Source organism: Carassius gibelio, chromosome B22, assembly GCF_023724105.1.
Source record: "Carassius gibelio isolate Cgi1373 ecotype wild population from Czech Republic chromosome B22, carGib1.2-hapl.c, whole genome shotgun sequence".
Taxonomy (NCBI): Eukaryota; Metazoa; Chordata; class Actinopteri; order Cypriniformes; family Cyprinidae; genus Carassius; species Carassius gibelio.
The window spans coordinates 25,287,414-25,308,422 of record NC_068417.1 but is presented as its reverse complement, the minus strand read 5'-3'; the positions used below and the strand labels follow the sequence as shown (position 1 = coordinate 25,308,422).

Sequence of the window (21,009 nt, the reverse complement as noted above, 5' to 3'; positions counted from 1 at the left end):
ATCTTACTACGAAGTCTTCTCCACAATTGTTTTTTTTTTTTTTTTATTATTATTTTTATAGAAATTTATTTAGCATTTACCAGGAAGCTAGTCATTGTAAGTGTTGCTTAAACAAAATGATTTTTTTTTTAGTGAACTGGAATGTTCTTTCCCAAAAACAAAAATCCCCCAAACCAGGAAGAATCTATGCTCGCTATGTTCTCTTACTGAAATTACTGCATTCATTGCCGGAATTTGTGTACATGATATACAGACTCACTACCTAGGGTGCAAGGGAGCAAATTGAGATACACTCCTAGGAAATTATATAGAGAGAGAGAGTCTTAAAAATAAAGGTGCTTCATGATGCCATAGAAGAACCTTATGTCTAAATGGTTTCATAAAGAGCCTTTAAGATCTGAAGAACCTTTCTGTTTCACAAAAGGTTCTTTGTGTAAAAAGAAGGTTCTTCAGATCATAAAAAGAGATGGTTCTTTGTGGAACACAATTGGTTTTTCTATGCCATCGCTATTTGTGTGTGTGTGTTTTACAGTTAAAAAATACATCATTGCATTTTGCGATTGGTTTTCTTGTATTTGTTTGCGTTAAAACTGCTATGCTCAGATATTTCAATATTGCCTTAGCACAGATAGACCTATTTCATTATGAAAAAAAAAAAGAATTGCCGTTAAAAATACGATTTTGTTGCGAATGTGGGCGTTTTAGAATTTAATTAAAGAGCAGGTGACAGACATTAACAACAACGACGTGTGGGGCAGTTGGCCAAAGCTTATTTTTTGTCGTAAAATGATGTAATTCATTGCATAAACCTCGTTTTAAAAGTCTCAGCGAGCATGCATGATGTTATCCAGCTATACACGGCAACGCAGTTTCACTTGTCAAAGTCACAGCGAGAGAAAAAAAAGCGGATGCGCCTCAGACTATTCTGATGAGTGTCAGTAGATTCAGTCAATGTGCGATCATATTAGAGGTGTGAGACACAAGCTCGAGCTCGGAGTGTGGAAACCTCGCATCAGCGCTTTGAAATGGGGAGCCGGGGGGTGGGCTGGGGGGCTACACGATAAATTAAAAGAAATACGCGTCGGATCGAAACAACTAAAGCTTAAAATGTTCTCTAAAAGGACAAGGGAACTTATGAAGACGCACTCGATGTCAAAGAAGAGCCGAACAGGAAACAGCCCTCTCAACTCTCCATCAGTAAGTCTCACAGCATCTCTCGACTTTTCCTCCTGCCAATCAACTTGAGTGACATTTTCACCCTCGCGCTCATGTTTTCGACGTTGCTGGGAAATTTAAGAACGTTTTCAGTGTTTTAAAGTAGAATTCGAGTTGGTTATCTAGACTGTTAGGTTATCTAAAACAAATAATTAGGAAGAAAGGGACGGTCTAAACTTCCTCAGTGTGATATCAAAGGGGTTGAGAAGTTCAGGTTTTGCCTTCCTTTGAATATTTTTCTCCTGAACTGACTTACTTCCAGGTGCTTTTTAAGGTTCAGTTGAATGTGTTGAATTAAAATCATGAGATATGACGGGTAATCGTATCGAAAGTTGATTTTCAACGCTCAGTAGCTGGAAATGTTGAAGCGTGGATCAAATAGCAAAAGCTACAGTCCTTACGCGACTAGTCAGAGAGTGAAAAAATCAAACGGCAAAACTAAATTGGACATCTTACCAAATAGACCCAACGTCTGGCTCAAACAGGTGGGTTGTATTTAAAGTACTTTTTTTTTTTTTCGTCAGTATACATATTTTAAGCAGTAAATATTTGTGTAACTGCTTGAAATATGCATGTGTGTATGATATGCATCCTGTCATGTGGCGTAAACAGTTGTAAAACTACTATACATGTTACCTTAGGACCTCATATTGAAAGTGTACAAGGAATATTTGTTCTTTTAAAAATTAATTGGATCAAAGTGAACTGCAAAACGTTAAATGTATGCATTTTAAACTTTAAAATGTCGTACTGAAATATTGTAATATTCCAAGTATTATGACGAGTTTTCATCATTTATTTAACATTTTATTTATTTATATCTCTATCCTCTCTTAAAAGTGAACTGGAATTTGGGATATCACCCTGTTAACACTTATTGGTTTATGTATTGTAATGCATCACTCGTTTGTTGACTAAAATGATGCCGAAATGAGTTATAATTGATGGGATTTTCGGTAACTTGGCTTAATATTCATCTTTAGTCGCATTAGTGTTTTTAGGCCTCAGTGGTGCCAGTTAGTGTGGCATCAGCTCTTCGGGGTGTGACAGGAAGTAGGCCACGGTTACACAATTGCTCTTGTGTAAAGAAGTTCTGTTTACTAACAGCTGTCTATTGTAGTCAGTCACTCATCTTGTGTTCTATCCACATGAACTTTCTACCTCAAGACTTGTCATGTCTATCAGTTTGCCCACACTATATCCTTGTTTTTGTCTTTATCGTACAGCTCTCCGCTCTTCAAGAACAGCCTCGGAAAGATGCAGTCGATGCAGTCACCTCTTCATCCCATACGTCCTCCAGTCTGTCTCCCCCTGTCCTAGAAGTCCCGTCTTCCTGTCCAGGCACACCTTTGGCCCAGCACACTAAGCTGGTTGGCAGTCCGTCCCCAATGGGCACCCTAAAGCGCCCGACTTCCCTGAGTCGTAATCCTAGTGCCGCAGGCTTCCCAATCCAGTCTTGGGTTTTCAGTAAGGGTGCAGGGAAGTCCGTCATCGCCCAGAGTCCCTCGCCCGAGACACCCGAGACTACAGTGGCTATCGAGGTGGAAGACATCCCGTCGTTGTTGCGCATAGTGGAGCGGTTTGCCAAAGCAGTAGAGAAACTGAAAGATGTTGTGCTTGAAGGTAAGATAATAAGATAATAAGCTACAAGAATGTGTGAAGTTTTGGGTGAAAACCAGCAGCTGTGGTTGCCAGAATTTTAACGTAAAAAAATATGGTAGAAACATTTGAGGTTTTATGAGCTGAACACATTAAAGCATATAATTGACTAATATAACGTTAATGTACCAAAGTGGACAATAATATACCTAAAATGGGTTTTATACATTTGATAATATACTTACAACCACCATAAAAAAAGTTTGTAAAAATTCAAACTTCATCATAAACAAGGTTATAATAGTCAGCAAAAATGCAAGTACAAACTGATTAAATGCATGTTAACTTATAATAAAACAAAATTTTAACTTATTCAATACTTTATTTAAAACGTATATTTTAAAATGTTTATTATACAAATCATTGAAATCAAACCGTAGACGCATTAAAAATAACTAACCAAATTACAACAAAACTAATAACAATAAATAATTACAAACACCGAAAATACTAAAATTAAAACATGAAAATGTGAGCGGAAAATAAATAAACTAACAAATTACACTAAAATAATCTGCATGTCTTCGTTATTTTTAATTTTATTAATTTTTATTAATTTTATTTTAAAAAAAAATAATTTATTTTTAATCACACCATTTGAAAGAATTTTGTGATTGTCTGTATTTTACTGTAACGTTATATAAAGTGCTGTAAGATTTGTTTTTCACCTTATATAATTAGAAGTTACCGTTAACCATTTTACAGGTTTTTAACGTAGCATTTTTAGTCGTTTACCGTTATAATTACAATAACGGGTTGTTGTTTTTTTACGTTGAGTTGACATGGATGAAATGTTTCCGAAACATTTCCTGGTACTTATTTTCATGTTAGAAACTCCCAACTGTGCTCGATACTTGTCTGCCACATGACTTTTTGCACGTCCTGACGCAAACATCACCTTCCGCTGAGGATCATGTGATCGTGGAGCAGAGAAGGGGCGGGGCTGAGTTCGCTCAAGAGGCCCTGATCTTCCTGTATCTGCAGTGAGGCTGAGTTCCTGTGGTGCACCACACTGGGGCAGGAAACGGTTCTCTCAGAAAACACCCCCTTCCGCTCTCAGGACTTGTAGAGCAACGTCATTCAGCATCAAGCATGTGGTAGTACTACCCATAAATAACAAAAAATCAGTTATAGTTTTCTGATATTTCACTAAAGATAGACAAAACGGTCTTTTCCCCAAGAGGATCTGTATAAAAAGCACAGTGACTGTAAAACCATGGTGTGTGTGTGTGTGTGTATATATATATATATATATATATATATATATATATATATATATATATATATATATATATATATATATATATATATATATATATATATATATATATATATATATATTAATTGCGTATTAAGTTGATTAAAATGATTTCTCTTCAGATTGAACTGGTGTAACTGAAAATTAATTTATTATTAATGCAAAATTTATTTGCATCGATCTCTTCTCAGTTCATCCAAATAAAAAAAATCCCCTATAAAGACAACAAAGGCACTCTTCTTGAAGGTCGTTGTTGCAAGGAATTTTATAATGTGTATATTTAATCATTTTATAGAAATGTATTTCTATTCATTTTCCTTTGAATTCTTTTGCTGCTCCAAGTTTGAAAACTTCTATGTTATGGTAGTAAATTATTAATATGATAGTTGTCCAAAAAATAAATGTTAATTAACTAATTTATTACTACTAATAATAAAAATAGTACATTTCGTATACATCTCGAAGTCATTTTGCCATATTTCAGACATTTGGCATTGGGTTTGATGGTTGATTCATGCCACAATTTCCACAACTTTATTATTATTTTTAATAATCGAACACAAATGGCCCACTTTGTGTGATTGGGGGGGGGGGGGGGGAAGCCAGTTGTTCATGCTTCCCATTACTATAGAAGTTGGGTAGTTTCAACCAAACAAAGAGAAACTCAAGTCAGAGGTGTTTTTTGCTTTTGGTTACAGTTAGAGCCGTGAAAGGAGGAAGTGGCTTGTAGACGTGTCACAGCAGACCAGAAAGCACTGCAACACTGTGTGAACAAATGAAGGGTCTTGCATCATCTCGACTCTTTTGGGATCACTGCAGATATTTCTCAGCATGATAGACATTGACATGTCGGTTAAAGGGTTACTGGGTTCACGAAGAAATATCTAGGTCATATTATGCCCTAAAACCAGAAGGAAAATTTTGATAGATGAGAAAGTGTAACCTGTCAATTTATTTTATTTGCTTTTTATTTCTTTGTTCTTGTTTTGTATAATTTGATTATTTATTGAACAAGACTGAACAAATGAACACAATTATTATTATGTTTTTTTTTTTATAAGTTATAATCTTTTTGTATCATGTAGGGTGAAAATATGAACACCGCATTTATTTACTTATGTCGTTTTGGCTTTTTTTCTTATGTGTTAAAATATGAACCCGATTTTTTTATTTTTTTATAACTTGTATTTGTTTTTGTCTGTTTTTACGTTGTGGCATTTATTTTCAAATGGGGTGAAATTACAGATTTATTCTTCTTAATCATTTTATTTTTTTTCTTGCTTGCTTGATGAAATATGGCCCAGATATTGAATTATAGTTTTGCTCATTTGATAACACTGTGTGAAGAGTTATCATTTGGCACAAAAATCAAATTAAGTTTAAGCAGAAGTCTTTTAACTTCTTGAAGCTTGTGCGGCTGTAATCTAGATGTTTATTTTAAGCCGTTAAGAGTCTGATGATAACGTTGTTTATGGTTTTTGGCAGACAAACAGGAGAACCGGCGTCCATTGGCCCATGAGTGTTTGGGGGAAGTTCTGCGCATCCTGCGGCAGGTCATCAGCATGTACCCTCTCCTCAACACTGTGGAGACGCTCACCGCTGCCGGCAAGCTCATCTCACAGGTCAAAGGTTAGAGCAGCCATTTACAGCCGTTCTACAGCAGTAATAAGATTCTGTCATTTTAAAGGGGTCAAATTATGTTGCTAAAAAGGACATTTATTTGGTGTAATGCAATGTGTTAATGCAGTTTAAGGTTCAAAAAACACATTTTCCACAATTTACATTACTGTTGCTCCTCTATGCCCCGCCTTACTGAAATCGCTCTAAAAAGTAAGTTGAGCTCTGATTGGCCCGTTATCCAGTGCTTTGTGATTGTTCGAAAAACTCAAGCATGGGACGGAAATGTTACGCTCCTCACCATACTGTGATGTTGTCTCCCGGCTTGACGAGACACAACCAATAGAACCCATTACAAAAAAGGTATTTGTTGCATCCAGTGGGCACCTAATCGCTGATTAGAATGACTTGTACTGTCTTTTTATGGTTTGTGTATCGCGCGTTGTGAAGATAAAACCATGTCTGTATTTGTGATCTGAGAAACGTCAAACAACAAGCGCTTCTCTACACTGCTCAAAACTCGCGTTTGAATCATCAGTGGCAAATTCTTTACATATGAAAACGTACTTACAGAAGCGTGTCAGAAGCGCCAGACTGTCGTTCCAAAGTTGGAACTGCCCAACTGCAGAAACCGCTTTTTTGTAGGCTATGGTTCGGGAACGGTCCTCCCATAAAATGTGCAGCACACATCATGTGGGGCGTGTTTGAATGAGGTCTTTTAGGAGGGCATGGTTGACTTAACTTTTATAAAGAATATTTATTTGGATTTGATTATTATTATATTTTTTTTTTCAACTTCACAGATCTTCTTCATGCACCATATGACCCCTTTAAGCAATTTACTAACAACTTTTTTTTTGTCTTTGACTTCAGGATACCACTATGAAGTGTGCAATGAAGCAGACAAGAAAGATTTTGAGAAGGCCATCGAGACCATCGCTGTAGCCTTTAGCAGCAAGTGAGTATGAAGCTCTCGTCAGCGGATCACGCTATCTGCCGCTCTGGGGAAAAAGTACTTGTGACTTTAGATCTCGTAATTGTGCAAACTTTTTTTACTCCGAGATAGGGGTGGTCGCTATACTGGTATGAACGTGACTACCCGTATATGTTGTTCCACGATATGGATTTTGCTATAACGTGGATGCGTTTATATTCATGATTTCAAATTTTGTCAAAAATAAGTCCCACCACGAACTTCATCGGTCAAACAGAAGAACATATATGCCGATATTTGGGGAAAAGCCAAGCTCTAGTTAAACCATATTTTAATAAATAAGTTTAGCCTTGGTGAGCATAAGAGACTTTCCAAAAAAAAAGGGCCTTGAAAATATTCCCTACAAAAAGGGGGCCTGGCAGAAAAAGTTTGGGAACCACTGGGAAACTCAAACACACAAACAGTGGAAAAACAATGGCACAATTAAAAATAATAATAATAATAAAAGGTTTTCAGGTCTATCCAATCCCTCGCTTTTTCTAGTTATATAAGGTTAAAATATATTCTGCTAGGTTTTTTTTTTTTTTTTTTTTTTTTTTTGTGTGTGGGTGCACCACTTTGCTGTATGAATAGATTACCTGGATTTAATAGTACATTTACCAAAATGTGCAGTATACAACCAGAGAGCAGTATTGTATTTAATGAATACTGTATCCTACAATTCACTCTACTTGATTTTCCATTTCAGATGTGATAAACTAAAGTAAATGAGCATAATGAAAATGAAAGTAATTGCACCCAATTTGTTTTAGCATTTATTCTTTGAAGTATTTATTTTGATTGACCTGCCAGTGGTGTTTATCTCTCTCTCCATCTCCTTTTTTGTAAAATAAATGCATATATTTATGAAGTGTGACATCTGATCTTTGAGAAAATATAAAGCGTCACTAACTTCTTCTTTCACTGCTTTTTAATTTTATTTTAATTTTTTTACTGAAATGTGCCATAAATTTGTCCTATGGTGTGACATAGCAAAAATCTATAATACAGAAATAGAAAGACAGATCTTTGTTAGACTTTTTTTTTTATGACTTGTTGGAGCATTTCAAGACAAATTTTGCTGTCATTCGTTCAAAACTGCAAAAAAATTATACCATTTAAAGTTGAGTGATATAATGTCTCGCCTACTGCAAAATAAAAAATTTTTTTTTGAAAAAACAAAAACAAATCTGTGGTTCTATTATGTGTGTCACGCCATGACCATAGGACGTTACGTCACACTAAAGGACCGAAATGGTAGTTATTAATATATTTCTATTTAATTTTGATACAAATCATGTTTGATTTGAGGGGTTTTTAATGCACAAAATTTTTACAAAATCCAGTCTTTTAGTCAATCAGTATGTTACTGAAACTCTTCTAGCCCCCTGCTGCATGTGTGGCAAAGCTAAATATGATTTATATTCATTAAGATTTGAATGGATTAAGGCATCATTTTGATTATATTTACTTTCCGCATTTGTTCTCTTCCGAACTTCTCCCTTCTGCGTGGATCCCTGTTAATTTAGTCTATCTTTCCGTGTCCTCTCTTCCACTACTTTCTCTCCCTCAGCTCATTCGGTCTCAAAAACAAAGCATCACGTTTTATAATTATTTTCACAACACTTTATAACGGTACAAGTTTTCTGTAAAAACATCAGAAAATAGTTTAATGTAATTATTGCATGTAAGAACACTGAAAATGTTCTAAAAATTAGTTAGGTCTGATTTAAAATGGTTTTTTTTTTTTTTAATGTCAGCCTTTTTCTGACAATTAATGACCTTGCTATTCCGAGCTAACCTGTCATTAGCGGTGAGCAAGACACATTTGCACAATTTTCCATGTAGTTTAACATGTAGTTTTTAATTCAAAAATATATAATTTAGGGCAGTCACACCAAAGAACAACAAAACCTAAAACTTTTGCACTGGTTCCAAAAAAGTAAAATATTTGAACAATTCTGAGACCGAAAGCACCATGTGCTCATGTCATGGGCTTCACAAGGGGCTTCAGTAACACGATCATGAATGGGGTCCTTCAACTAATTATGGTTTTCTCCGGAATTGGTCAATATAAAATAAGGATGTGGTGTTGCACCAGAGGACATGGGTTTCAGAGACTAAATGTAACTAGTTCCTATGTTTTCACACGTTTGGAGGACAAAGAATTATAACCATTTACTAAAATAGACACTTGTAAAAATATTCCGGAGGTCTTTATTAACACTTCATGCTTTTCTTTTAATTTATAAAAGTTTATAATTTACCACACCATAGGACAAGTTTGAGATTTGCCTCAAAAATGAATATAACACTGCAGCTTTTATAACAACAGGTCCATGTAGGACAAAATGTTTAACTAGTTACAGAATTTTAAATGATGTCACCTCAACAACATATATATATATATATATATATATATATATATATATATATATATATATATATATAATTATTAGACACACATTAAGTTTATTTACAAAAGCAGATAACTTTTGTTTTTATTGTATCTTTTTTTTTTTATTTCTTACCTAATCAAAATAACCCAATGGCGGTTGGACGGATGGTTGGACGCTGAGGTCATGTGGCAACAATCTTGTTTTTTTGCATACAATTTTTTTATTTTATTTTTTTTTTTCATTTATCCACTTTTTGATTTCTTCCAGGAACTAGCACATTCTTTTGGAACGTATTAATCTAAATGCATTTTAAATCAATCACTAAATAATTAAATATTTCAAAAAATAATTTCCAAAGGAACAATTTCCCCTTGAGTGAACAGGACTATTTATTGGTTGAGCTAGTGTAGTTCAATTAATTTAAGAAGGAAAAAGCACTTTGTTCCTTTTTTTTTTTTTTTTTTTTTTTTTTTACTTTGGTTTATTTTGTTCATGATTTAGTTTAACTTGATTTTTACCGGTCTAAATGAATCATACACTGCAGTGCCATACAGCATACTTTGTGTACATTATGAAATCATCTCGCTCAAAATGCTCTTTTAGATCATTGACATTAATCGAAGCTCTACAGAAAAAACAGGAAGTTGATCTGTGGCTTCTGCTCTCTTACGCTAACAGCCCTAAACCCTCAAAGATCTGATAATTATCATCTCTCATGTAGTATTGCTGTTGTTGTCACTTCAACTTTTCATAATCGTATCAATACATTTTTTTGAATGGCAGCACAAAATGTTGCTCAAACGGTCTTGTTCATGCCTTGCATTAATTTCCTGTGACTAAAACCTTAAATCATGCAGCAGTGCAATGTGACTGTGGCAAAGAGGAAGCTGAGAGCGGGCATCTAATCCTCTGCTGGAGTCCGAGTTTTTCACTTCTTGTTGTTGTCTGTGTGTTTTGTCAGTGTGTCTGAGCTGCTGATGGGAGAGGTGGACAGCAGCACGCTGTTGTCGGTGTTGCCGTCTGAGAAGAGCAGGGTGAGTGTGTGTCAGTCTCTGTTCAGAGAGGATGTTGGCAGCAGGGTTTGACTTCCTGAAATTGGCGTTCTGTGATTAGAGTCACTGCTCTGTGACGCAGTCGTCCTCATCTGAAATAAGACTCACATGAACACACATGGCCGATGTGTATGTGACCCAATGTGTGATCTAAATATTTGTTTATTCTCTTTGAATGTTCAGTCTATGGAGAACCTCTCGGGTCATGAGTCTTCACACACACGGAGTGATTCATCTGAGCTGGGTACATTGTTTTGACAAATTCAGAAATACAGAAAAGCAGGTCGGAGTGGACCGATATAGTTGTTTTTTTGTGATGACAATTTTTCTTTTTTCATTTAGTGAGCTGCTGATAATTGTGATGTTATGTTTTAGGTCTTGTGCAGAACATATTTAAAATGATCTATAAGAGAAATGTTCTGCTTAAATGCAGAACATTTAAGAATTTAATAAACTAATAGTATTTATCCATTATTTTTTTAAATCTCCTGCATAACATGAATAATATTAAGATATATTGGCCCTGCGAACAAATATGTATTAAGATGTAATACATTTGATTATTAGTAGTAGTAGTAGTAGTAGTAGTAGTAGTAGTAGTATTGTTATAATAAAAATAACTATAATATAATTCATAATTTTAAATGTTCTGCAGGAGATTTTGTAAAGATCTCAAACAAATAAATAAATGTATTCATGAATATTATATAAGAGATCTTTACTAAATCTCCTGCAGAACATATTTAAAATAAAAATATTAACAATTTTATTGTTAATAATAATACAATTATTAATATTAAGATAACTTGTTTAAATATGCAAACTTAGTTACTTACAAATATGCAAACTTACAGATAAGGCAGAATATATTTAAACGCATTATTTATTTTAAAATATATTTATTAGAGGTAGTATTGTTGTGATAATAACTATCATTTTCTAATTTTAAATGTATGTTTTGCTATTATACATGCATGCACAAATAAATATTATTATACATTTTTAGATGACTTGTTTTGACATAACTTGTCTTCTGCTAAACAAAGAAATAGTTTTTTTTTTCTCATTAGTTCTACAAATGTATTTTTTCCTAAAGTGAAACTCCCATAATTTTAGTGTGTGTGTGTCTTGGCAGCGAGGAGCGCTGAAGAGGTAGACATTATCCTTCAGCGCAGTGAAGGAGGAGTAGACTCGGCTCTGACGTACGCTAAAACCATCTCTAAATACATCAAGGATCTGATCGGCTATGTTGAGAGGAAGCTTGCATTAGGTAGGATCACATGTGGCTTCAGTGATGTGATGGTTGGAGGTAAAATTAGATTTTAAGTATTATATAAGAGACTGACAAAAAAAAGGGTATATAGTTCTGTATAAAACGTGGTTCTGATTTTAAATCCTCACTTGTTGAGCCATGTCCTGTTGCTACTTCTATTTTGCTTGTTTATTTTTACTTCATCTGAGACATCTTAAATTGCAGTGAATCTTTATTAGTTAATGTTTGTACAGAGGTGGAGTTCTCCAAGGGCTTACAAAGGATCTATCAGTCTTGTAAACAGACCATCACACAGGTGAGAGCTAACCTCGCTCTGATTCTTTGAATACTTCAGGATTGCTTTGTCTTCTTCCTCATGCGTCTCTTTTTTTCTTTGTCCATCAGCCACACATGCCCTTCTTCTCCATCTACTCTCTGGCTCTGGAGCAGGACCTGGAGCAGAGCAATGTGATGCATCAGGCGGCCTCCACCCTGCACAACCAGACCTTCATCATGGTACAACACCAACATGTCCACCTTTTGCACTTATATTATTATGGCAACCATATGAACCATAAGAAGGAACATGAAGAAAATTGGCACGGTTGTATTTATGGTCATGAGTGGTGAACTTACCAACTCTGTAGGACCACCAACAGTTCAGAAATCACTTTTCAAATGGTTATAACTTTTGAACCCTTTGAAAAATGTAACTTTGTACACCTGATTACACTCTTCATGCTGCTTCTGTTTAATAGGTTACATTAAGACTCATTACAGTACTCAATCTTTTTTTCACTACTCCTCCAACAAAAATTTCTTCCGAAAATTGGCTTGGATGATCTTTGATCTTTTGACATACATCTTTGTTCAAGTTTTGATGTGGTGAACTTAAAGGTATAACTCGCCCCAGAATGGAAATTGTCATTACCGTAATGTCGTTCCAAACCCGTAAGACCTTCATTCATCTTCAGAACACAAGTGGCTCCATTTACGTTGTTTTCATTCAGATCAAAGCACATCTGCGTGGACCAGGTGACGCAGAACAGCATACGTTGTTTAAGTATGTGATACTCTCCAAAATGGTGCTATAGGGTGATGTAGAGAAGACAAACTGTTGAATTAAGTAGTTGTTGTTTTCTTTGCACACAAGGTATTCTCGTAGTTTTCTAAGATTACGGTTGAACCACTAATGTCACGTGGATTATTTTAACGATGTCCTTGCTATGTTTCTGGACTTTGATCATGGTAGTATCCATGCTGTCTATGGGAGGCTCAGAAAGCTCTCGGATTTCATCAAAAATATCTTAATTTGTGTTCTGAAGATGAACGAAGGTCTTACGGGTTTGGAGCGACATGAGGAGGAGTCATTAATGACAGAATTTTCATTTGAGTGAACTCTCCCTTTAACTATGTTGACCCAAAATTGGTTAAGAGGCCATATTTTGTCGAAATGAAACTGTTCTGATGCTACATGCTGAAGTTGTAAACGGCTCCAGGTCTTGAGATGAAAGACATTTTTGCTTGTAACTGAACAATTTGGCTGAAATTCAAATTGTCCGCCATTCTGAATTTTGTCATAAATTGCGATTATTTTTTAAACGATTTGACACTGGCGCAAAATTCGATAGGAATCACCATCAGCATGTTCTGATTCTGGTACCAGAGAAGACTGAACACCACCTAGTATTCCAGAAATTTAAGGTTTTTTTTTTTTGCAAAAACATTCATAACTTGAAAACGGTTCAGAAATTTACCCTGCTTGTGTTTCGCTGACTTATGCTAGTTAGCTTAGCGTGCTAATTGGTTTGCATGCTAAGTAGTTGCCATTCTTTCTAACATAACTCTTCAGCTATCAGGTTAATCATAAGATACATTAGCAATAAGTTAGATCGGTGTGCTAATTTGATCTATGTTTATTAGTAGTTACTGTTAAACATACTATTGTACTGTATGCATGTATTTTTATTGTTGACGATGGTTGTTGTGAAAATGATCTGAATGAGACTTTAAAATGCTTTTCTTCCTTTCTTTCCTTACTCCTTTTAATATGTTGTCATCTTCATCGTTGTTAAGTTACATTTTATTCTAATTGTTCAGTCATAGTTTTAATATCTTGAAATCTGTAGCATGAAGTATTTTGCTGTCAAGCATCATGTGCTTTGTTCGTCCACAGCCTCTGCTGCTCCGCAAACAAGAGCATGAGAAGAAGCGCAAGGAGATCAAGGAACAGTGGCTGAAGGCCAAGAGAAAACTGGTAACGTTTCCTTTTATCCCTCTTATGAGCTACCAGAACACTTTAAAGCTCCAGCCAGGAGGAGTCTACATGCACTAAACCATACGAGATGCTAGCAGCGCAGGTCTGTAAGGGTTGTTGTGTGTTTGAACACAGATGGAGTGTGAGGCCAACCTTCGCAGGGCCAAGCAGGTCTACATGACCCGCTGCGAGGAGTACGACAAGGCCAGGACGGCAGCTAACAGGGAGGAGGGCGGCAGTTCTACCACCAAAACAGTAGATAAGAAGAAACGGCTGGAGGAAGAGGCCCGCAACAAGGTCAGACTCGGCACTCCCACAATGCATCTCTCATATTTCTGCAGGAACGGAGGTTCAGTGGTTAACGGGTTGTGTTTTTGTGTGGGTCTCAGGCTGAGGAGGCCGAGGCCACGTACCGGACGTGTATTGCAGATGCCACCACTCAACACCAGGAGCTGGAGCACATGAAGGTCACGGTCCTGCGGCAGATCCAGGAGGTCATCAAACAGAGTGACCAGACCATCCGCTCGGTAAACACTTCACACTCACTAGATGAAACAAATCTCTATATGAAAAATGTATTAAAAAAACCCACAAATGAAATTGAGGAGCAACACAAGTTTTATTTAATTTTTTTTTTCAGAGGGTATTTTGTACAAGACTCGCTTAGACTGTGACCCAAAAATCAACTTAAAGTACACATAATAAAATACAAGGGAAATATTTCAAAACATAGTAAATATATCAGGGAAGTATGCAAAATTACAGCAAATTTGTAAGGGAAAAAATAAAAAAATACAACGAGTATTAATATTTTGCAATCCAGCTCGGATGGATAGATATTTGTAATATAAAATGTGTATTTTCGATATTTTTGAATTTCTCTGTTTTTAAACACAGAAAATGTATTTAAGGATATTTCTAAATGTAGCATATATTTCAAGACATTTTTATATAAAGCAGATATTTTTGGATTTATTTTGAGATCCAGCAAATATATTTTTAAGAAAATATTTATTCTGTACTTTTTCATTTTGAAACTTGTATAGCAGCATGTTGTTGTTGTTGTTGTGGACCGCAAATATATTTAAGGACTTTTTTTTTTTTTTAATAAGGCAAATATTTTTGAAGCATCTATATTGAGGAAATAGTAAAATATGGCAAATGTATAATTTCAAAATGCAGAATTAAAATGAAATATCTTCAATATAGAAAACATAATTAAGAATCTATTTTAAAATACAGTTTAATGGCTGGTAATATTTATGGCTAGTCCATTTCAAAGTCATAAAGTTAACTTTAAACTCGCTAAATGTTTGGAATTAGACCTTTTTAAGGTTGTTTTTCTGTAGTGTTGTGTGTATACTTGATCAATGGCCCTTTCATGCAGTACTCAGACTAACATGGTCAAAAAGAATTCTAACCAAGAAAACTTTTAAATCCAAATCCATCTTTTAGCAGTTTTAACCGTGTGAAACTCTTTCCAGGCCACCATCTCCTACTACCAGATCATGCACATGCAGACGGTAGCTCTGCCGGTGCACTATCAGACGCTGTGTGAGAGCAGTAAACTGTACGACCCGGGACAGCAGTACGCCACACACGTCAAAGACCTTCAGATGAGCGAAGAGCCTGAGACGCATTACGAGTTTGAGGCCTACTCTGCCTCCTCCAGCCAGTAACAAACACTCATCTTGCTTTCAGACATGGAATATGATGGAAGTGGATGTGAATACTACAGTGAGGTGTTGTCTTGTCTTGAATTCAGGCCGTCAGTCAGAGCTCGTGCAGACAGTGCTGAAGCTCACAGCAGTGCTGAAGCCCCACCCACCGCTGGAGAAACGGGAGATACGAGCGCCTCTCACAAAGAGGAACACAAGAGAGGTATGTGCAGTGATATATAAAAAGGTGCTTGTTTAGATTAGATTTTTTTTTTTTGGCATGTAATGAATATCTAAAATATTTGCGCAAATGATTCTGAATTGTGTTACTTTTCAGCTCGAGGTCAAATGACCCACAAATCCTGGGGCTCCACAGTGAGCGACACCGACAGTGTGGGAGGAGGAAGTGGCCTGGGATCCCCCACTACTAGCACAGGTACAACTTCCTGCCATGACTAATAAAACAAAACAAAAAGAAGGGGGGGGGGGGGTGGGTATAACGGTAAACAAACATGATGATTGATTACATACTTTGGTTTTGACGTTCGCTGTTCAGTATGTTTCAGTACAGCAGGAGGAAAAAACTAAACGGTTTTTTTTTTACAATGGTTTACAGAACAAATGGCTCTTTCTTTAAGGAAATTTAATTACAAATTTTCTTGGGGAAAAACAATCTACCTCAACTTTTGCTCCAAACTATACAGAGCTCTTTTCCATTAGGCTACCTTAAGGTTACAATTAACAACAGATCCCAAAATTGAATTCAGTTACTATTTATTTTTAACTTCAACACTCAAATTATAAAATTGTATACACAATAATTTCGAAAAAATCAAATTTACTTGACTTTAAATTATCCAATTTGTATTTGTTGTTGAAATGTAGTAATTTACAGGGTCATAACTTGTTTCACAAAATATTAATTTAAATGTATGCATTAATTTAGACATCATTAACCGGTAAAAAAAAGATGATGAAATATAGGCCTAAAGTGTAATATTTTACAAAATGCTCTTCTCTAGACCGCATTTCTCTAGCTATGGACATTGAAGACTTGCCTGAGGTAAATTAAATGCTACGTGATGTTTTGCTTGCAAGCTCTTTCGACGCTTGAAACGCTTATAGGCCTATTGAGCGATTACGCAAGGGGTGAGATGTTCATTCCTGTATATTTTGCGTTAAAAGTAGTAATAAAGATGAAGGGATGATTGCGTTCTGTGCTTCTGTCCGTTAGGAGTGAGGCGTTAGTTTACAGCGATATGTCGCGCCACATCAAATACCATAAAAAAAGGCCTGTATTGTCTGATTTCCTGAAAATGTAATGATTTGTATCGAACCGAAGACCCATACCGACAATTTTCGGTACAAATACATGTACCATTACACCCCTAACTAATAAAAATAAGAGTGTGTATAATATATTTTCAATTTGCATTAACAGTTTTTGTATATATATTTTTTTTTCTCTAGGTGACATAAGTAAAATGACCCGAACATCATCTACAGGAACCATGTCATCAAACGAAGACGCAGATGAGAAAGACTCAAATGTTACTTCCTTTGAAACGCCAAGTAAGACAAAATAGCGCACAAGTGTTCTCCTTTCTAATCTGTGCCTGTCCTCCAGTTTCTCACGGTCTGCTCAACGTTTTCCAGATATAAACGGCATCGAGCCTGAGATCGTGGTGCCCACCGGCCCATTCAGGAACGTGGGTCTGTCGAAAGCCGCTCAGACGCACAAACTGCGCAAACTGCGCTCCCCGTCCAAGTGCAGAGAATGTGACAGCTACGTTTATTTCCAGGGAGCCGAGTGCGAGGAGGTGAGGTCACGCCGGCTGCACTTGGGCCTCGTGTTTGAAATAAGCCGGGCTTATTAAAGGAATCGTTCACCCAAAAACGAAAGTTCAGTCATTAACTACTCGCCTTCATGTCGTTCCAAACCCGTAAGACCTTCGTTTATCTTCAGAACACATTTAGATATTTTTTTAATGCACTCCGAGAGCTCTCTGACCCTCTATAGACAGCAAGGATCCTTGCATGATCGTCAAAAATATTAGATTTCATCAAAAATATCTTAATTTGTGTTCTGAAGATAAACAAAGGTTTTATGGTTTGAAACAGAGTAATGACAGAGTTTCTATTTTGGGGTGAGCTGCTCCTCTGAAGTCTGATTTGCTCTTGGCAGTGTTTCCTGGCCTGTCACAAGCGCTGCTTGGAGACTTTGGCCATTCAGTGCGGCCACAAGAAGCTCCAGGGTCGCCTTCAGCTGTTCGGGCAGGATTTCTCTCAGGTGTCCGGCAACAGTCCTGACGGCATCCCCTTCATCATCAAGAAGTGCATCGGCGAGATCGAGAGAAGAGCGTTGAGAATGAAGGTACGTTCAGATCCAGCAGGTCTCGGCCAATGGAAATGCAGGATCGTGCTGATGGTCCTCCTCTCTGTCAGGGTATTTATCGCGTGAATGGGGTGAAGACGCGGGTGGAGAAGCTGTGCCAGGCGTTTGAGAACGGCAAAGAGCTGGTGGAGCTGTCACAGTCCTCGCCACACGACATCAGCAACGTACTGAAGCTGTACCTGCGGCAGGTGAGCCACCACTGCATCACGACATGCATCATAATATTGTGGAAATGGCATTTTGGGGTTTTCTATATTTTCTCTATTATACAAAAATTTTTAAAAAATTATATTGTTATTGACAATTTAAGTTTACATTTTTGGTTCACCTAAATGAAACTAATTTAATATCATTTGTTTTGTATTTATTAATGCAACTTAATCGAAATAATTCATTTATACATTGTTCTCTTAAATCACATTATAAATCTGAATATTTTATATTAAAACCTCATCATAACAAAATGTGCATTTGTAGAGTTCCCTCAAATAACCCAAATATATTTAAATTTTAATTAAAAACTTTACTATAAATAAAAAATATCTGATTTATTAATAATAATGTTTATAGCATTCCATTACATTAAAAATTACGTTATTAATAGAAAAGTAACAATTAGCATTTTTGGATTCCCCAAATGTAACTTATTTATTTTTTTCAGTTATGTTAATAAAGCAAAAATCCAAACTCATTGTCCACACGCTGATGTAAATGATCCATAAAATTTATTTAATGATGTAACGTTTTGACCATCAGGTCTTCGTCAAGCACAGTTATATTAATAAATCATAATTAAGAATAATACTTTTTCATTCACAAAAATCTGAATATTTATATTAAAACATTTAATATATAATATTTTAATATATTACAACACTGCATTTTTGTTCAACAGATCCTTTAACTGTTCCCTGTGACAGTAAGCTGCACTCATTGTTAGCAGTGGCTTTCATATCCTCATATGGTCACCAGAAGTCAGTTGTTACATCCTTATTTTGTATTTCTGTCTGTTCCTCAGCTTCCAGAGCCCATCATGCCCTTTCGTCTCTACAACAGTCTGATGGGTCTAGCGAAGGAAAGTCTGGCTGTAGTGGGCCCAGAGGGAGCAGAGACGGGCAAAGGGCCCGACCTGGTGGACCTCGGCCCTGAGACGGACCCTGAACTCTTGGCCCTCGTGGGCAGACTCAAGAACCTCCTCAAAGAGCTGCCCAGACCAAACACCGCCACTCTGCGCTACATAGCACGCCACCTGAGAAGGTACAGAGCCTAGAATTGACTTCCTCTCACATTTCTGACTCAGCCAAACTCGGTTTATCAAACACTGATTATTTGGTTAATGTCCCTCTGTTTTCAGGATTGCAGAACTGGAAGATGACAATAAGATGAGCCCGAGTAATCTGGGGATCGTGTTTGGCCCCTCACTGATGCGGCCCCGGCCCTCAGGGGCCACGGTGTCTCTGTCGTCTCTGGTGGATTACCCATATCAGGCCCGCATAGTGGAGACCCTCATTGTGTTTTATCCCGCCATTTTCCATTCGGACTCCAGTCGGTCTGCAAGCGCCAGCAGCGCCCACACACAGTCTCTACAGCAGGTCTGAGATTCATACGCAGTTGATCAGATCTCTCCTGTTGTGCAAGCGGTGCCTTTTAATGGGAGGTCCGCTGGTTAAACTGTTAATGCAGAACAAATGTGATGTTTTGCTCCTTGCAGGAAAGCAGCATTGATGTAGAAGAGCACTGTTCGAATGAAGAACAAGGAGTCGCAGATGAACCCGGCGCTACAGAGACGGACAAGTTAGAGAGCCATGGTATTACAGACTTTTATTCCTAATATTATTGATTTACTTTCTTCAGATGCATTGTGTGTATTCTGATTTATCTTTTGATATTTTAATTGTTTTAAATGTTTTACATTTCATTTGTTTTAATTTATATCAATTTATTTTTAATATATTTTATATAGTCATAATTTTTAAATAACTTTGTTAGTTGTTCACTTTATTTGGCCATATTATATATATATATACACACACACATAAGCCTTTCAATAAGTATTTCAAATTCATATTTATGTATATTAGTGTGTGTGTAAAATTCAATTACAGCATTTTTAATATTTAGAAATATTAGAATTGTATTTCTATTGTATCTTCATTTTTCCTTTTCCCCCTTTTTAATACAAAAATATAACCTTATTAATATTTTAAACCATTTTTAAATGCATATTTTAGACTTTGTATTCTATTTTTTTCATTTGCTTTTCATGTTGTATTTTTAATGTAAATACCAATATATTCATGTAAATGTAAGATTTATATTTAAATCACCATTATTTTAATTTTTTATAGTATGTATGTGTGTGTATGTGTGTGTGTATATATATATATATATATATATATATATATATATATATATATATATATATATATATATATATATATATATACATATATATATATATATATATATATATATACATATACATACACTATGTAGGTGTTTATCTTCATTTGACTTATTCATATTACTTGTCTAGTTATTCATACAGTAATTTCAATGAGACGTTTTGCATTCATTCAAATAATAAAAGATATTATATATAATATCTACAGTGATCTGTCATATATCAGCAGAGAGTTCGACGGGAACGCTTGGTTCTCTGGAACACAGTCTGGACTCAGATTCAGAAGCAGACGAGGAACAGACCAGAGGTGATCTTCAGCCCCCCAGTCCTACAGACCAGGCACTCGACTCTACCACCGAAACCCAAATGAGACCACCCGTGCTCCTCGTGAACCTGCAGTGTCCCTCCAGCTCAAACCCCAACAGTGACCCCCCCGCCCCCCCTGAGAGCGAGCCGCCCGAGTTAGAGGAAGCAGAGGAAGCGCCCACAAGCTCGCTGGCAGCGTTAAACATCAGTCAGAGTAACACCACAACACTCACTCTCTGAGTTCACCACAGCACGGGCTTGTCTGGAACATCCAGTCTGGGGTTTTTCTCTTTTTTTTTTTTGGGATTAATTTTAATATTTAAAATACTTCCGCTTAGATTCCTGCAATAATGTTTCAAATGGTTTTTAGCTTTATCTTACAAAAACAGCGGTTCATCTCCGGTGTCTTCATGCTTTGTATCTTATGAAATCTTACACTCCGAGTGTTGAAGAATATCTCTGTTGTTAATTTTATGTTTGTACTTGTCTTTTAATAATAAAAAAATTAGTGATTTTAAAAAATATTAGTTTACAGCCAATGGAAACTAATGTCATGGTTGCATG

At 36.2% G+C, this 21,009-nt stretch overlaps 1 protein-coding gene across 5 annotated transcripts; it reads left to right on the top strand.

The window, feature by feature from the left end:
- The first annotated feature begins 764 nt into the window (after positions 1-764).
- Positions 765-20,967, top strand: LOC127987013 (rho GTPase-activating protein 45). Of its 5 annotated transcripts, none has more exons than XM_052589285.1 (23): positions 765-1,197; positions 2,442-2,838; positions 5,618-5,761; positions 6,623-6,707; positions 10,083-10,155; positions 10,357-10,417; positions 11,309-11,443; positions 11,680-11,741; positions 11,831-11,941; positions 13,602-13,682; positions 13,818-13,979; positions 14,072-14,209; positions 15,167-15,357; positions 15,448-15,563; positions 15,678-15,776; positions 16,811-16,912; positions 16,997-17,160; positions 17,526-17,714; positions 17,786-17,923; positions 18,754-18,992; positions 19,090-19,327; positions 19,447-19,543; positions 20,366-20,967. In XM_052589285.1, exons 1-23 carry the CDS (start codon positions 952-954, stop codon positions 20,683-20,685), a joined length of 3,588 nt encoding a protein of 1,195 aa, XP_052445245.1. In that variant the 5' UTR covers positions 765-951; the 3' UTR covers positions 20,686-20,967. The 5 variants fall into 5 exon arrangements, with proteins under 5 accessions (XP_052445245.1, XP_052445241.1, XP_052445242.1 ...); XM_052589281.1 differs by having other exon boundaries at positions 796-1,197; positions 20,348-20,967; XM_052589282.1 differs by having other exon boundaries at positions 797-1,197; positions 20,369-20,967.
- The last annotated feature ends 42 nt before the right edge of the window (positions 20,968-21,009 follow it).

What these genes read in the sequence shown, in the direction of transcription:
- LOC127987013 (XM_052589281.1), top strand. Translation starts at nt 952, where the DNA reads ATGTGCGATCATATTAGAGGTGTGAGACACAAGCTCGAGCTCGGAGTG. An exon ending in TGCCGTCTGAGAAGAGCAGG is followed by an intron (nt 10,156 to 10,356) that starts GTGAGTGTGTGT and finishes TTGAATGTTCAG; the next exon opens with TCTATGGAGAACCTCTCGGG. An exon ending in TACTCTGCCTCCTCCAGCCA is followed by an intron (nt 15,358 to 15,447) that starts GTAACAAACACT and finishes TCTTGAATTCAG; the next exon opens with GCCGTCAGTCAGAGCTCGTG.